Genomic DNA, 14,245 nt, shown 5'->3' on the forward strand with positions numbered 1-14,245 from the left:
CATACTGCGAGGAAGCTATGTCTAGGGAAGGACTACACTCGCCGGTGCTGTCCAAGGTGCGATAAGAGAGATCGGAGCCTACCGGATATGTCTACTCGCGTCGTGGGAGGAGGGCGAGAAGGCGATGTCTAGCTGTCCACGGTGCGCTAGGATTTATTGGAGCCTACCGGATATGATTGATTGTGCCGTAGAGGGATGAAGGCGAGGAGTCGCTGTCAATGGCACGATAACTAAGATCACACCTCGACGGATTAGTCTACTCGTGCCGTCGAGGGAGGGCAAGAACGCGATGTCCACGGTGCGATAAGCCTGATTAGAGCCTGATGGATGGTACTACTAGCGTCGTAGAGGGAGGATTACAGATTCTATGCAAAGTTATAGAAATAATCACTTAAAAATACTCGCACCGTCAATGGTACCCGACCAAAAAAATAAATAAATATTTTTTCCATTTTATAGAATGCGATGTCATCATTTGCGACGAGGATGACATATGCCCTACAACGTGGCACTCCGATGATGATGTCAGCCCTACATGTGGCACAACGGCACATTTCGATGACATCAGCCCTTCACTTCCATCGTACATGTATGACATCAACCCTAATAATATCTATATATAGTCATGCCTTGTTTAAATTTTATTTTTTATTTTTTCGCTCCTCCTTCTTTGCCCCTTCCTCCACACGCGCTTTCAGTTCAACGTTCAGTTCACCAAGCGATAAGAGAATTTGTTTCTAGTCCTTTCTTCGTCTCCTCACGTCATGGATTGGCTTCCTTCCCCCTTCACTCGTGCCTGCAATTCACCGTGTGATAGGCAATTCCGCTTCTTGTTAGTTGTCCGTCCTCGTGCCGTGGCCAGCATGGAGCAGGAGGTTCAAGTGGTTCACTCCTATTTGGAAGATGTAGAGACACTTGAAGAGGTAACAGATGAGCATAGTGCCAATGAAAACCTGTTTGATTTATTAAGGAGAGCTGGGCACGATGAACATCTTCCAGATGTTGAGCTTATATTCAATTTGCCCTTTAATTTAGAATAAATTATTAAGGAAATGGCAAGCTCTATGTTAGGGAAAGAGTGGGAGACATATAGTAAATTTGTTAGTACAAAAATTATAAATGAGGGATCATCACAATATGTTCACATGTCTAGCTTTGCCCTCATCTGAAAAGAAGAGCATGTCAGGCAGGTGAGATACCTATTTAGAAGATAAGAGGTTAAAGATTTATCTTGAACACTGCCCTCTGCACAAGAAAAAGTGCAAAGTTCTTGAGTACTACTTTGGATTTGTGGCTTATCTATTTCTTTATGCAGACAAAGAGGACTACACAAAGGATGAACTGGAAGTTCAGAAGGGTCAAAAGGTTTCACAAGCTTCATTTGTCACTGAGATTGAATCTTATGAGATGAGGTTATGGACCTAGTTTTTGGTGATGAGGAGATCCTTCTAAGCATAGGTTTTGATGTGGCAGAGTTTAAGGCATCCACTATTATTGATGAGGGGTCATCTGTGCATGGAGAACACTTGAAATCAAACTTCGTCCTCCCCCTGGGCTGACCTCATTTCTTATTAATGGCAAGAATTTTATTCTTCTCTCCCACATACAAAAGCTTTATAATTTAAGGGAGGATTATTTCCTTGCAATTATAGTAGATGGTTGTGAAGCTGCTAGGGGTATACTCAATGTGGAAAATGAACATAAAGAGGAGTTTTTGAAGTTGGACAATGAGGTGACAGAGAACTTCATTGAAGCCCCTAGAGCCATGTCATTGTGCTTTGAAAAAGCCAAGGAGACTGAATCTTCTCTTCCCATAGAGCTAGAATTTCAAAGTCTTCAAGAGGAGTTAGGAATTACTGAAATTGGAACAGATCCCTTGCCCACCCTTGATCAAGGAAATGAAGAAGGCTCCATCAACCTTTGGGATGCATCCAAGTTGGAAGAGGATGAGAACTTGAAGGTAATTTATCTATTCTTGAGTGAGTGAATTTATGTGATTTATGGTATTGACTGAATTTATGTGAAATCTAAATTCTTTGTTTAATGTAGATTGAGCTTGATGATGCAAATGGTTTCCTTGGACGTGGAGGTGTTGCCCATGCAAGAGTTGGCCAAGATGCTGCTCTTGCACACTACATCCCGTCTATTGACAAAGAAATATTTATTGTCTACCACAGCAAATATTCTAGTGATGCTGAAATTCCACTTCTCACACTCAAGGCACTATCTAGATATACGGGCTATTCCTTTATCCCTTACAATACACATAAGGGATAGAGAAGTGTGATGCTATTCGTATCTTTGGATACAGTACAAGATTTTGGCCTTCCAGAACCGGATACTTCCTCTGTTATGCTAGCTATGCTCTAGGTGCCGGACTAGAAGATGTAAATGCACTTAAGGGTTATAGTCGCAAGAAGTTTTTGCATTATAGAGGAAAAATACCTAGTGAAGAGGAATAGCAAGTAGAGAAGAGACTCAAGAGCAGTTAATTATCTTGTCATTGTAAATATTTTGTTATATCTTTTATGTAATAAAATGATACGGCTAAGTTTTAATTACAAGTCCGTATTAAGCAAAAATGTCTACAACACTTCAAACTGTTATAAATTTCGCATACAAAATTTCGTTACACTAAATCCAAATTCTTCCTTCTCGTCTTCTTGATGATCTCCATGCCGCATGACGTGTTGGTCTTGTGCCAGCTTCCCACTTCAATGATCTCATTTTGGCTTGATTTCGTGCTGTCTTTGCTAAATCACTCGTACGAGCCTTTTCCATTGATAGTTTTTACCCAAAAGTATATCTATAGAACCAATTGAACATTTCTTTGAGGTAATTTGTACGAGTCTTTCCTCCTCCATGTCAGGTGTTGTTGAAATATACTCCTCTAGCCTGGTAGTGAGATTTTTCCATTCTTTGGGTGCTCCACATGTCAAGAGAACCATATTCATTCATGTGCATACAAAATGTGCTGCAAAAGAAAACAAGACCAATTCAGAAGCTATACTTTATACCTTATAATCATTTCAAATTGATGAGGTAGAAAGAAACTCGTTTACCATGTAATGCATAATGTTGGTATCACCCCATGTATCGACCATGGCTTTTGTAAAATTTTAGCACTCCTCTACAATTGTCCTGCTTTTGCTCATTAATTTAACCATCTTATTGAAGTCTAACCAAACCTTCTCACGTAGAACTACAAGGCTTGGATTGGTGCAGTCAAACGTTTTCCATTTACACAAATCCTTTCACAAGTCCTAGGACTTTAAGTTCTTTACTTTTTCTAGCCTCTCTAGAAAATGTCTTGCCCTATATCCACTCATTGACACCTGCTGGGCCACTTCATGATTTATGCCAGAGGTCTTATTATTAACAATAATCTGCACATTGCCGCCATGGCACCCAATTGAGTTCAGTAGTTCCTCTACTTTTTGAAGAGCTTCATGTTGTCTTTCCTTGTGCCTTGCATAGTAAATGCATAATCAACGTGACACTTGAGCAAATGATCAAACACACGCATGAATGCATGCAAAGTACAAAAGTGGACATTCTTGAGTTCGAATGGAATTACAGGATTCCATTCGCGGTCTCTCAAATGCCTGTTTAGCTCAGCTAGTATGTTAGCAGACAAGAAACCACCAACCCAATTGCCAACATTATCATCCACTGTGTCATTCTCATCATCTTGATTCTCTAGCTTCCTCTTCCTTCCTGCCTTCTTCTGTTTCTTTTCTCTCACCATTCTCATGCACCATGGACAAGGATTTGGGGTGCTAGCACCTTGTGGACACCCAAGAAGGCACTTTATTGTCTTCAAGTCACCTCCTAAATGCCAGTCTATTGTATAAGTGCCCTTACCCGCGCCACTTCTAATTTTTTTCCCTGAATCTGTGCTTTAATGACATTGGTAATCCATAGTATCCCATCAAACATCCAAGATAGCACTTCATGTGAATCCTTCAGTACTTCAAACGCCCCAAGCCACCATATCTCTCTCTCAGATTTGACACTAAAAGAGGAAAAACTTAACTTGCAAACCCTCTCCCTATTGCTCATTTGATTGTCTGGGTTTTCATTAGAACTTTCCAAAGGTAATTCAGTCTCCTCAATCATGTTCTCACTCTTTGCATATGCCATTGTCTCATTTATAAGTGTGATTCTCCTTAAGCCTCAATAAAATTAGTCTTAATTCCTTAAAATTAGAGACCCTTACAGGATCCTTTTTATGCTCAAATTCCCCCTAATGATCTCCTCCAGGCAGAATACTCTACTCCTGATATTGTGGTCATGCCACCTCCAAGTTTGTCCTGTGTTGCCTCTATCATGTTGAAGTCACCGCCCATGCACCCGAAGTTAGCCTAGGGGAGGGCATGTCGGACTATGCTCCAAACGATGGCTCTACCTGCAGTGGCATTTGGAGTATAAACATTGAGGAAGCCAACGCTATCCTCTCCAATCAAGATGGTAACCCACTGTGCACGCTCTGGGAGACTATGACTCCTGAGCCTATCTCGCCGGCAAAAACTGCTCACTGATAAAAAGACACACTCATCCCTGTCCCTGAAGGGCCGAAGGATGGAGACCAGAAAGTGTGACTCCTACCTAATAAAATCTTCCGCAATCGCATCGGGTGTGCCCCTTAGGAAGGTGATGCTCTTGGAGGAATAGATTGTCGATGGGTACCCCAATTGTGGCTCTCTAAAGCTCTCCTCTGAGGACGCCTCATCTCTGAAAGCACTAAGGCCCCCTAAACCCTGAATGTTCCATGAGACTATCTGCATCTCTGTGTAAGGTGGCACTAGCAGAACTGCCCTCCACTCGAAGAGTCGGGCAAGGGTTTAAATGGGGAATAATCACAATCAGTCTTGGGACGAAGGCATGCCAAGTGGGCACAGATCCTGTCCTCCATGTGACGCCACTCTGTCCGAGCGAAAGCATATACATACTCCAGACTCCATTGATCAGAATGGAGGTATCTATAAGAAGGGGGAAGAGGTATTGTGGCAAAAGTATGCATGAACAAAAAGAGTAACATAGCCTGAATACTCCATACAGTGCTGGATGGGGTCACCCCGGAGGCTAGGAATAGATATACAATGAGGCATTGAATCCGACGAGGCCACACAGATGCGGAGGATTGGAATCCCGGCTGCCCATGCGAGGGACGAGGCAACAGTGGGGGGATTCCATCACTCTCCCGATGGCACCACCAATCACTGGGAGAAGAAGAAGGTATTCCTTCCTAAGGCCTAGGAACTACTGGAGTAACATTATTCCAAGATGGTAGGCCAGTTGTTTTCGAGAGTAAAAAGCTTACTTCAATTGGCCAACGCATTTATGTTGTGATTACTTTGAAAAAGTGGAAGCATTATTTATATAGCTCTACTTTTGTTGTCTATGTGGATAACTCATCTCTAAAATACTTTGGCAGCTCTTCCCAATTGAGGAGGGGAAATGCTCGTGTCTACAAGAGTTTCATTTTGAGATTCATTGCCAAAAAGAATCTATCAATAAAATGACAGATTCTTGAATCAACCTTCATTTAGGCTAAGGCGACCCATATTTCTATTAGTTTGAAAGATTATTCTATTCAGGAATGGTTTGCTCTTTCGAAAGAAAAAGTTGTGTACTCAATGTTGATGGTGCAAGGAGTCCCATCATATTTGAGTGTCATGCACACCTACTAGTGTAGTAAGGACTGAGCATTTGGTAAAAAAAGGATTTCTTATGGCCGAAGCTAAAAGATGATGTTGAACAATATGTTCAAAATTATCAGCAATGCCAAGTCAATAAAGTTGTAAACACTTGAGATGTGGTGGCTTGATGTATCCATTAAAAATTCCAAAAAGGAAATGGGACAGTATTTTTATGGATTGTGTGGTTTGATTACCACAAAGTTTGAGGGGGGCGGAGGGGGGGGGAATGCCATGTGGATGATCTTTATGACCGACTCTCTAAGATGGCGAGATTTATTTCTACGAAAGAAAAATCTTAGATATACAATTTACTCATTTATTTATTGAGAAGTTGTTTAGCCTTTATGGTTTGACAGTTCATATTGTTTGTGATCAAGATCCTAAGTTTTCTTCACATTTCTAGCAAGAGGTGTTCAAGAAAGTGAATACAAAGCTGAGTATGAGCTCATCTGATCATCTTGAGTCTGATGAACAAACAGATCATGTGAATCAAACCATGGAGGACATGTGTGCATATGTTTTGTGAGACAATCTGGTTGGGAAGAGTATCTTTCTTGAGTAGAGTTTGCTTACAAGAATGCTAAACATTTTGCTACTAAGATGAGCCCTTTTATGCTGACGTATGGCTATCATCCGAGAGCCCTGTGGATGATTGGCTTAGAGTCTGAGTTGGTGCTGTGATTGACTTCGTAAAAGAGCAACAAGAGATATTGTAGTTTGCATAAAGGGTGCACAGGATAGAACGTGATTTTATGCTAACCAAAAGCAATCAGCTAGAGTCATGAACCAATGGGTTTATGTAGATTGGAAAAGTCTACAAGTTGTCTCTGAGATTTGTTGGTTCATATATGATCTTCAAAAAGATTAACGAGGTTGCTTATAGGTTGTGTTCTTGAATGGAGTACGCGTGCATCATATCTTTCACATTAGTAGATTGGAAGAAGTACTAGGAGTTTCCAACTATCCAACTAGGAGCATGCAAGACTTACTGGGTGTAGGAGTTTCCAACTAGAAGCATGGAACCTTAATCCAAAATTTTTAAAAAATACGGACCCTCAAGATAAGGCCTCTATCTGTATACGTTCTCATAAGCCAATGGTGATTGTGAATCGTAAGGATCATACCCTTAGGAATGGAATTATTCCCAAGTGATTGATTAGATGGAAGGATCATGTGGAGAAGACAACACTTGGGAGAATGTCGCTTCACTCCAATGCCATGCCTTTCATTAGCATGGGAAGAATGTTGTCCCATGCATGGACATAGCGAGGCTAGTGTTTAGGGACCAGACACAATTTATATAACAATGTGAGTTGGTCAATGGGCTATATAGTTGGGTTTGTGGCTCATTTGTATATGTCAAATTCTACCTTACGAGGGGCCTCCCACGAGACCCAATTTGTGGTTAGCCCATTGGTTAGCCATGCCAATGACAATCGTGAGGACTAGAGGTATGTGTTATGGGAGATGCATGCCTTGAGAGTCTGAGCTTGCGAGGATTGTGTTGGTTAGCCGTTCTTAGCCGTGCCAATGATAGTCGTGAGGACTAGCAGTGTGTGGTATGGGAGGTGCATGCCTTGAGAGTGCGAAGAGTGCAAGGTTGCCAAGATTGTGCTGGTCTCTAGCGTAGAGGTAGCTTACCACATCTGATTTGAAGGCTATGGTTGGGTGGCGAGTGCTAGTCTAACCCAATTATGTTCCCTGGGTTCGCGTGTTTGGTGTTGATTAGATGTACGTGATTGTAGTGGCTTGGACAGCAATACTATTGTGAGTGCAGCAGTCATGGGCAAACACACAAGTAGACTCTTACTTGGAGGTGTCACCAAGCATTTCCGCACATAGCCATACAAAGGCCTCAATGTTCTTACATATCTAGCCAAAAAAAAATACATTTCCAGAGCCTCTGAAGTGGCTAAAATACCCCTATGCCTTGCATAAGGTGAAGCACAGCACGATAACCTTTTGCCATAAAACCTTGACCACACATACAATAGGCAGCATCAAATAGCCATCTTTAATGGAATAAATAAAAAGAAACAGTCCTAACCTCCAGCAAATCAGTGCAACTCCTCATCTGAATGATAAGCATCATAGCTAACAAATCATCATGATATGCAACCATCACCTTATGAACCCATGGTCTCTTGGACATTCTTCTTTCCTCAAGTACGAAGAATGTGAAAGTGAAACATAAGAGAATTTGCCCGTCTCAAGTGTTTCTCTGATAACTTGATTTAAGGAAATACCTCAAAACTCTGATGATTGTCTTGACCATAAGTTACGCCCCAAGCAAATAATGCTTCGAACAAAAGGGCATGAATCATGGCCAACAACTCTAGTGAACCTGAAAAGTTCAACTCTACATGCTATGCAATCTCCGCATGCATCACTCTACCACAAGGTTTATGCAAATTGAGAATAATGAGCACAAGCCTTGAAATGATATGGCTTTCTTCAACTTCTGAAACGCATCCCTTTCAGCATATGTCCATTTAAACAGCTTTCTTCTTCATTAAATCATGCATTAGAGAAACAAAAGTGAAGTGTCTGATATACCTCCAAAAGTACAAGGTAATGTATGCAAAAAAAGCTTCTCTTGTGATGGGTGCTCTATACATTACCTTTGTACACTCCACTTGTAATGGTCGTGCCCATTTGACTGAACAAAATTTAACCATCACGTTAAATCCAAGAATCCACCATGCAAGACACGAACTAATTGATGGAAGGTGCAGTGCATTGGACCCGAGTGTAAACATGTAAGAGAAAAAATGAGACTTCCTGCATCCTCGAGGCAATGTCCTTACAAACCACAGTTGCTAGAGTAAGACCCCACATCATCTCGATAAATAATGAAAATAGGGAATGAGGGGACTAGTAAGAGAGCAGAAGCCAGCACCAGCTCTTCTGAAGCTCCACCAGTAACACAAATAGAAGTTATGTATGCAGAAAGAGCTTCTCTTAGGCTGGATGCAAAAAGAGCTGCTCTTAGGGCGGGTGCTCTATACACTCTTTCCCTTATACCTAATAGCTAAGATAGTGCTTACGGTGAGAGTACCTCTTCCCCCCACTACCCGCAAACCACCTACACAGAACTCACATAAAGCCCTATACGAGAAAAATGCGTTCAGGCCATAGCAACCAAGGCGAAACAAAACAGAACAATGCACTCGTACACATCAGGTGGATTTCACAAAGTAGAAAAACTGTGCTCTGCACCCCACACGTCCCTCCCCCCCCCCCCCCCCCTCTCCTTGAGTGCACAGACGAAGAGCAATGAACAAAAGCCTAGCCAAACCTGCAGGCTAATTGAACAAACACTTCTCTCAGAAGTTGTAGTCAGATCCACCGGGTAATGCAGTCACTTGAGACCAAAAATTTGGCAAAACAGCCATGAGACCAAAAAGTACTTACAGGATAAGTTACTACCTCCTCCAGCGTAAGATTAGAGCACATCTAACACATGGATGAGAAGCCCTTATAAAGCAACATTCCCAGCATGCCATTCTGAGAGTTCTGAGAACAAGGGTACTTGCTGGGGCACAAACAGGGGGCTAGAATGTCTGCTGATAATACCAGGTAGAACTATGTACATCACTACTCACCATATAAGTTCAGAAGATGGACTCCGTTCCGTAAACCATGGAAAAAGGGCAAGCCTCGTTCTACCAAAACAAAGACGAAGTCGAGATAGCAAGATACTTTGTCCTACGAAGGGGGATGACCTAACCTATGTCAACTACTGAGTGCACCTTACTGAGTTAAGAGGCATTCTCCTCATCCGAACACCACCAGCATACTTCCAAACTAGCCTTTAGTAGAAATCATTGCACGAACATTCACCAGCCTTGAAGTGATGGATACGATAAGCATCCCTGATTATAATGTCACGTTTTTCGATCTTTGATATGATCTTTGTGGCATTGTGACAGTCTGCACACACTCGCAAATTCTTGGACACCCGGAGTGTTGTGCCAGGGGGTGTATTGATAAGACCAAAAGCAATCGCAAGCTTCTCACAATGACCACACAAAGCATCTTCCTTGGCCTTGTCAGAACTCGGTGAACGTCGTACCACCCTGCGACCATCCTTGAACTGTACTTTTAGCTTCTCTATCTTCGCTGTGAGTTCAGTTCCCCGCATGAGGCCAACCTCGTGTTCAGCCTCAACAACAGCAACTCCTGGATTCTTCCAGGCATCCAAAGCTTTCCACAATGTATGTAGTTTGTTTGCCTCCACCCTCAACTCCTCATTAGCATACACATCTAATATGAAATCATAATCAGAAGCACATTCATGGCCCAAATAAATGCCCATGTTTGCATGTGATTTGTAGCTGGAAAGAAAGGAAGCCCAACTCTCTACATTGGAAGGTAATGGCAGTCCTTGAAGTAAAACATCTGCCTCATTCAACCGTCCTGCGCGCCCAAGAAGATCAACAAAGCAGGCATAGTGATTAACAGTAGGTGTGACACGATAAACCTCATTCATTGACTTTAGAAGCTTGTGGCCTTCTTCCACTTCACTGCAAGCAGCAAGGAGATTATTGAATGTTGCATCATCAAGCTTCACTTCCTTGGGCAAATCCTCAAGGCATTTGAGAGCAGAGTTGTAACCATTATTCTGGGCCAAAACTGCCAACCAGGCATTCCAGGTTGCAGCCTCTCGCATAGGTAGTTTATCAAAGTGTTGGCGCGCCTCCTCTACCCCTGCCAACTTGGCATACATAGCTACAAGAGCCCTTCCAAGAGCTGGATTTGCCTCAAGATCCCTCTCTATCATGTATGTGTGGAGCCGCTTGCCATCACCAAGGCATCCTGTGCTGGTGCATGCTTTGAGAGCAGTAAGGACAGAGGCTTCATTTGGCTCCAATCCTTCCTGTTGCATTTTCTGGAAAAGACAGAAAACTTCCTGATGCTGACCATGATGAAAATGTGCTCGTAACATTGCATTGCAAGTTAAAAAATTCCACTTGGCCAGATCAAACAACTTGCAAGCATTCTCAAGGCTCCCACATGTAGAGTACATGTCAATTAATGCACTGCAAACATAAGGATCTGAGTCAAATCCTCTCTCTTTAATATGTTCATGGATTCGTTTTCCATCATCAAGGGAGGCTATGCGAGAGCAGACTTTCAAGACACTTGCATAGACGACATTTGTTAGCTGCACACCATCCTTCAGTAATTCCTGATAAAATCGTAGAGCCTCATCACCCTCACCATTCTGAGCATATCCTGCCATCATAGCATTTACACCCTCATGCTTAGGCAGCTTGTCAAATACTCTCCGTGCATCTGTGAAACTTTTGAACTTGGAATACATGTCAATGAGTGCCTTTCCAACAACTGGCTCTGTTTCAAGCCCATTTTCTTTGACTTGTTCATGAACCAGCTTACCCTGAGTAAGGTCAGTCATAGTGGAGCAAGCATTTAAGACACTTGAGTACGCAAGACCATCAGGTTTCAGCCCATCCAGCTGCATTTGTTGAAAAAGTTTGAGGGCCCCTTGCGCATCCCCTTGGTGAGTATGTGCAGCAATTAATGCGCACCATGGTAGCAGTTCATTCTTTGGTAGTTTGTCAAAAACCACACGAGCTTCATCAAGACTCCCACCAGATTTAGCATACATATCTATAATGGCAGCTCCAACTTCTGGCTTGTCATAATAGTCCCAGTAATCACTTGTTTTGTGGAATTCCCTACCCTGATCTAGAGCAGCCTGGCTAGCACACGCTCTCTGGAGACCAATATATGTAGGCCCATTTACCTCCATGGCCTTCTTAACCATGTGCTCATACACTTGCACAGCATCATGTAGCTTCCCATAAAGGGCATATCCAGATATCATTGAATTCCATACAACCACCTCCCTTTTGGCAGATTTTTCATACACCTCAATTGCATCTACAAGGCTTCTACACTGGGCATACATGTCAATGAGGTTGCTTTCAACTAGCACGTCAGTATCCAACTTACATTTGGCAATGTGGCCATGGACTATTTTACCCTGTTCAAGGGCTCCCACTTTGCCACAGGCCTTGAGAATGCCCATAAAAGCGATATTATTTGGCTTCACATTTGCCTGTATCATTTGTTGATAGAGCTTAAAGGCCTCCTCAGGATGACCTCGTTGGGCATAAGCTGCTATTGCTGCACTCCAAGTTATAGGATCCCGTTTGGGAGACGTTTCAAATTCTCTCCGTGCATCATCCAGGCTCCCACATCTTGCATAAGTATCAAGTAGAGCAGTGGTGACGAGAACCTCGGACTCGTATTCAGTTCTTGTCACATGGTGATGGATCACCTTAGCCTCTGCCAAAGCTCCTATACTAGTACAACCTTTCAAAGCACTAACAAACACAAAATCATCAGGCTCACCATGGACTTCGACCATCTGATGGTACAACTTGATAGCTAAATCACCCTGTCCATGCTTGGCATTAGCTGCAATGATTGCATTCCATGTGTACACGTTTGGCCTGGTCAGCTGCGAAAAAACCTCATTTGCTTCATCAACACTGCCTAACAAGTTGAACATTCGGATCAAGTGGCTCCCTACAAAGGCATTGGGTTGGAAATTGGTTTCTTGAACCAAGCGCCAAATCCCCCTGGCTGAATCTAGGCCTTTCTTGGCAATGCAGTGTTGTATAAGAACAGCCCAGATGTTGCTATTGACACGCATCCCCTTAGAATGCATATCAGCTTGGGCTGCATGAGCTTCGTCCCATTGATCCTCTTCAACTAGCTTCCGGAAATTCCCAAAAACACCCGCGTAGCCAATCTTGTGTTCAGATGGAGAAAAGCTGCTCCATCACAAAAGCAAACATCATGTTTGAGTGTGTGATAAAACAGCACATCTAAAAATACAAAAAGCAAAAAAACTATAGCTTGCCTGAGCTTTGATTCAGTAACTGCAGGTTCAATTTCAACTGGAGTAGCTTCACTTCCTGTGGGTGCCTCACTGACACTAGCAGCTGTGTTAGTTGCTACACATTTCATTTGACCATCTAGCACATTTTGTCTCAGGTGCGCTCCACTTGCCTTCACACCCGCCAACTCTAGTCCCAGGAGCGAGCTAGCCCATCCCTCCAGGTATGAGGCCACAATCGAATCACTATGCAAACCCTGCCGCATGCAAGCAAAGAATAGTTTTAAGGTAATGAACACAGATTCTTCATAATACTTCTGCGCCCATCAACCAAGAGCGTTCTCCAAATAAATTACAGGCAAGTACATTTACAAACCACCCAGCAGAAAACAGAAGAAAATATCAACCTTCGCATACACAAGCATGACATGAAATTTTAAGCAAAGCCAGCTGCAGCAGCCCACAAATAAGATCGAGCAAAGTAAGATGCATGAAGCCACAAATAAATAACAAGCTGCAAAGGCCACAAAGTCGATCAAAGAAAACCACATAAGATAGCACCAACAAAGTTCCATGAAAGCAGGAAGAGATCCTTGACATCGTCAGTCCACTCCAGAAACAGCAAGTAAAGGAACTCACCTTATCATAACCATTCCACCACCGAGGGATGTCAGCAAAAAACCGACGCCATGATTCCTCTAAAGCAGAATTTTTGTCTGCAAGGAGGATAAGCAAAATATGAAACCATCAAGTCGTAGCAGAAACATAAACACCGCAAAAATTCCACATAAGCAGAAACCCTAACCCGGCCATGTGCAGAGAGCACTCACCGTCTTTCGCAAGGTCAGCGGCAGCGTCAGAACTTCTTGAGCTAGAGAAGAAGAAAGCGACGGAGCGTTGGAAACCCCATCCTCCCCTAGGCACCAAAAAGAGGCTTCGATTGCTGTCATCGGAGTGCCGAGATCCGCCCGAAGGAGGCGAAAAAGGCCTGCGAGTGGCAGACGATGCGGGCAGGACCTTGGCCCGCTTTATAGCAGCGGAGGCTACCGCCCTCACCATGCTTACAACCGAGCTCGAATGGCGCACCACAGAACACAGAAATGCGACCGAGAGACAGAGAGAGAGAGAGAGAGAAAGAGAGAGAGACGACCTTACCCTCCTGCTTCAACCCTAGCCTAGCCTACCCTCCGCATAGATGAAAGCCCTTTCTGCATTTGCTCTTTGGATCCTTGCAAATGGGTCTCTTCTCACTAAAACTAACTACAACACGCATTTACACCCATTCCCCCCACGATCATTCCTCCATTCACATAGGGTTTTAGCGCCCCATCACCGGGCCTGCCTTCGACTTCAAAATTTTCAAAATTTAAGGCCCGCATCACTTAGAGCTGTTGCTACCATACCCTCTTTGATAAAGCACTAAGATTCCAGCCGTCGGCGGACGGGTACATGATGCTCTCCTCATCCAAGAGATGAGGGTGCTCCTCATCCAAGAGATGAGGACAGCTCGATGTGCATGGCTTGGGCTAACCTATTCCTCACATCCATGTGATAGTCGTGTCGGTAATGGCGAGGCTAGCAAGGTAGGGGCACGTGCCCTCTAGCATTGTGAGCTTAATTGGACCACCTTCATTTATCGTTTCGGAGTAGGAGGGGGCATGACACCATCCTT

The 14,245-nt window shown here is 43.3% G+C and overlaps 1 protein-coding gene across 1 annotated transcript; it reads right to left on the reverse strand.

The window, feature by feature from the left end:
• Positions 1-9,067: 9,067 nt before the first annotated feature.
• LOC147631194 (pentatricopeptide repeat-containing protein At3g12770-like) lies at positions 9,068-13,865 on the reverse strand. The gene is made up of 4 exons (XM_086809529.1): positions 13,404-13,865; positions 13,213-13,289; positions 12,598-12,830; positions 9,068-12,508 (listed from the first exon to the last, which is right to left on the reverse strand). Exons 1-4 carry the CDS (start codon positions 13,630-13,632, stop codon positions 9,517-9,519), a joined length of 3,531 nt encoding a protein of 1,176 aa, XP_086665655.1. The 5' UTR covers positions 13,633-13,865; the 3' UTR covers positions 9,068-9,516.
• Positions 13,866-14,245: the final 380 nt, after the last annotated feature.

Source organism: Cibotium barometz, chromosome 15, assembly GCF_041138505.1.
Source record: "Cibotium barometz isolate CiBa-2024 chromosome 15, ASM4113850v1, whole genome shotgun sequence".
In the NCBI taxonomy this organism is placed as follows: Eukaryota; Viridiplantae; Streptophyta; class Polypodiopsida; order Cyatheales; family Cibotiaceae; genus Cibotium; species Cibotium barometz.

Coding starts and splice junctions, on each gene's coding strand:
- LOC147631194 (XM_086809529.1), bottom strand. CDS start 13,632: ATGGTGAGGGCGGTAGCCTCCGCTGCTATAAAGCGGGCCAAGGTCCTG. Junction 12,831..13,212: donor GGTGGAATGGTTATGATAAG/GTGAGTTCCTTT, acceptor TGCATGCGGCAG/GGTTTGCATAGTGATTCGAT. Junction 12,509..12,597: donor GTTACTGAATCAAAGCTCAG/GCAAGCTATAGT, acceptor GTGATGGAGCAG/CTTTTCTCCATCTGAACACA.